This window comes from Myotis brandtii, unplaced genomic scaffold, assembly GCF_000412655.1.
Source record: "Myotis brandtii unplaced genomic scaffold, ASM41265v1 scaffold247, whole genome shotgun sequence".
NCBI lineage: Eukaryota > Metazoa > Chordata > Mammalia > Chiroptera > Vespertilionidae > Myotis > Myotis brandtii.
In genome coordinates, this window is record NW_005359352.1 from 112,612 (window position 1) to 115,639 (window position 3,028).

General features: G+C 56.0%; 1 protein-coding gene across 1 annotated transcript in view; it reads right to left on the reverse strand.

Moving 5' to 3' along the window:
• Window positions 1–3,028, reverse strand: part of GREB1 (growth regulation by estrogen in breast cancer 1) — a 53,552-nt gene that overhangs the window by 3,636 nt on the left and 46,888 nt on the right. The window contains exons 27-28 of the mRNA XM_014540529.1: window positions 2,758–2,976; window positions 1,631–1,785 (exon numbers count right to left, since the gene is read on the reverse strand). Coding sequence (XP_014396015.1) covers window positions 1,631–1,785; window positions 2,758–2,976 — 374 coding nt within the window. The remainder of the gene's footprint in view (window positions 1–1,630; window positions 1,786–2,757; window positions 2,977–3,028) is intronic.

The following is a 3,028-nucleotide window of genomic DNA, read 5'->3' on the forward strand; positions in this document are numbered from 1 at the left end:
GGACATTAAAGTTCTCTGTTAAGAAGCATCAGGTTTTCCCCAAAGGGGGCAGGTGACAACTGATCGACTCGATCAGTAAAAATCGCAGACATCGACCTTTCCACGTAGGACACTGGCTGTCTGGTCGAGGAAAAAATACAGAGAATCCCCGGGACTTGGGGACGTTCTTCCAAATCCAGGGATGCAAACCTCGGGGCACGGCCAGCCTCCCCGGACCCCCAGGTCCCAGACACCCCCACTGCCCTCCTCCCGACTGCCCCGTCGAGCCCACCACCTCTTCCTCCCTCGCCAGCATGTCCTTCCTGCCCGAGTGGCCGGGGACAGGAAGAAAACCATCGGGCCCGCTGCTGGACCCTGTCAATGAGCTGTCACTGCCCCTACAGAGGCGTCTGGGCAGCGGTTCTCAACCTGTGGGTCGCAACCCCTTTGGCGGTCGAACGACCCTTTCACAGGGGTCGCCTAAGACCATCCTGCATATCAGAGACTTACATTACGATTCATAACAGTAGCAACATTACAGTTATGAAGTAGCAACGAAAATAATTTTATGGTTGGGTCACAAATCTCTGCCACGCTCCCCTCTGGCCTTTGCGCTTCCTCCATGCCGACCTCCTTGCTCCTCCCTCTCGGCCTCGTCACCCGGGCTCTCCCGGAGGCGGGACACACACAGCTCTCTCATCCTCCAGGTCTCCGCCTTAACGTCCCGCCCCAGGGACACGCACACAGATGCCACCCCCACCGCCGGCAAGGAGAGGTCTCCCCGTGACCCAGGCGTCGCCCCGGGGCGCTCATCACCTCGGCACTTCACCCCATATTGATTTAACACCCCTCTCGGCTCAAGGCGACCTGCTCCCGAGGGAGGGACTGGGCGCCCCGCCAACACTGAATGAATAAACCAGTGATGGCGAACCTATGACACATGTGTCGGAGATGACACGCGAACTCATTTTTTTGGTTGATTTTTCTTTGTTAGATGGCATTTAAATATAGAAAATAAATATCAAAAATATAAGTCTTTGTTTTACTATGGTTGCAAAGATCAAAAAATTTCTATATGTGACACGGCACCAGAGTTAAGTTAGGGTTTTTCAAAATGCTGACACGCCAGCTCAAAAGGTTCGCCATCACTGTTCTACTTTCTTTTACCACTTGCTGGAACATACTCTAGTCCAGTGATGGCGAACCTATGACACGCGTGTCAAAGGTGACACTAGAACTCATTTTTTTGGTTGGTTTTTCTTTGTTAAATGGCATTTAAATATATAAAATAAATATCAAAAATATAAGTCTTTGTTTTACTATGGTTGCAAAGATCAAAAAATTTCTGTATGTGACACAGCACCAGAGTTAAGTTAGGGTTTTTCAAAATGCTGACACGCTGAGCTCAAAAGGTTCGCCATCACTGAAATAAACCATGAGAACAAGTATTTCATTCCAGTGACATGTTACAAAGCACGACTAGCTTTCCTCTCCATAATCAAGGCCCCATTAAACCTCAAGGGGAAAAAGTAAGACTCTGCTCAAAAAAGGAATAAAGATAAAACACCTGATAGTTAAAGAACGCTCCTGAGGGAATGAAAGGAAAAACTGGTTTTCAAAGCACACGGCCCGCCCGGCCCACGCCCACGGCCCCCGGCCCCAGCACGCACCTTGGCGGTGATGTGGAAGGACCGGTGCCCGCCCACCGCGATCTGCTTCTTCATGACGCTGAAGCGGTTGAAGCGGCACAGCAGGAGGCCGGCGCTGTGCACCCGCAGGTTGAAGTCCACGTCGTCACACAGGAACCTGCTCGGAGCCAGAGGAGGGGACAGGTCGCACTGGGGGGCCCTCACGTTCCCAGGCTGTGGCATGTGTGCCTGGCACCGGGGCGACAGGGAGGGGCAGGCTTAGCCCTCCCTGCGGACCCCCCTCCCGGAGGGCAGAGGGCAGCGAACAGGGAGCCGGCCCGGCTGTGATGAGTCGGCACAGGAACGACGGGCGTCCCGCGGGCAAACACTACAGAAGGACCGCCACCTGCGACGCACAGGCCCGCTGTGAGGACATGCAAAACCCTTCCATCGGTTTCTTGAAAAGAACAAACCTCCCCCAACAAAAAAAAACAGCCACTTTTTCAGCTGAGGAAAACAAGGCTCATGCCAAGCCGGCAAGTGGCAGAACCCAGACCCCTCGCAGGGCGGGCTGGCCCCAAACTCCCTCCTACACGGGCACCTCAGGTGTGTGCCCACTGCCTGGCCCAGGGACACTCCACGCGGTGACTGGGCCAGGGCGTCGGCGACTGGGCTCCGCTGAGCGCCCCTGTGGCTGGACACGTGGAAGCCACGTCAGGGAAAGACGTCACCGCTTCCTTCGGTGCTAAGGCTCCTGAGAGCTGTGACCGAGAGGAAGCCAAACAGCCAGAGGAAGGACACACACAGCACACGGCGTGTCACTAAGGAAAGTGCGTGTGAATCCACAGAGGAAGCTGAATGGTCATATGCAAATCTCCTCGCCACAAGCTTCCTCTCTGAAATCAATAAAAATACATTTGAGAAAAAAAAGGAAAATGTTAAAGCTGACAGCAGGGGCCAGGCTGGTGCTAGGGGCGGGAGGCCTCTGGCTCCGTGGCCTACAGGGCAGCGGAGAAGCGGCTATCGGCCAGGCCTAGGCTGCCCCTCCAGGAGGGAGGACGGAGGAGGGAGGAGGGAGGACGGAGGAGGGCTAGAGGCTGGGGGCTGGGGCCTGTGGGTGGACCTGGGCAGCAGCGGGGCAGGCGCTCACCGGTTCTGGTTGTACTGCACGTTCTGGGTCAGGTCCACGTTCAGGACGATGAAGTCGTGGACGTGGCAGCGGGAGAAGGGCTCGCGCACCGCGTGGCCGCCGGCCTTGCTGGACCACTTGCGCATGCCGATGAGCGCGTAGTGGGTGATGTTGGGGGCCGCCTCGATGTGCTGCATGATGTGCTTCAGAGAGACGTTCCTCTCCGACCAGGAGAACTCTCTGCTGGGGAGGCAGAGGGACATCCCGGGCTGACGTGCAACCACGGGCAAGG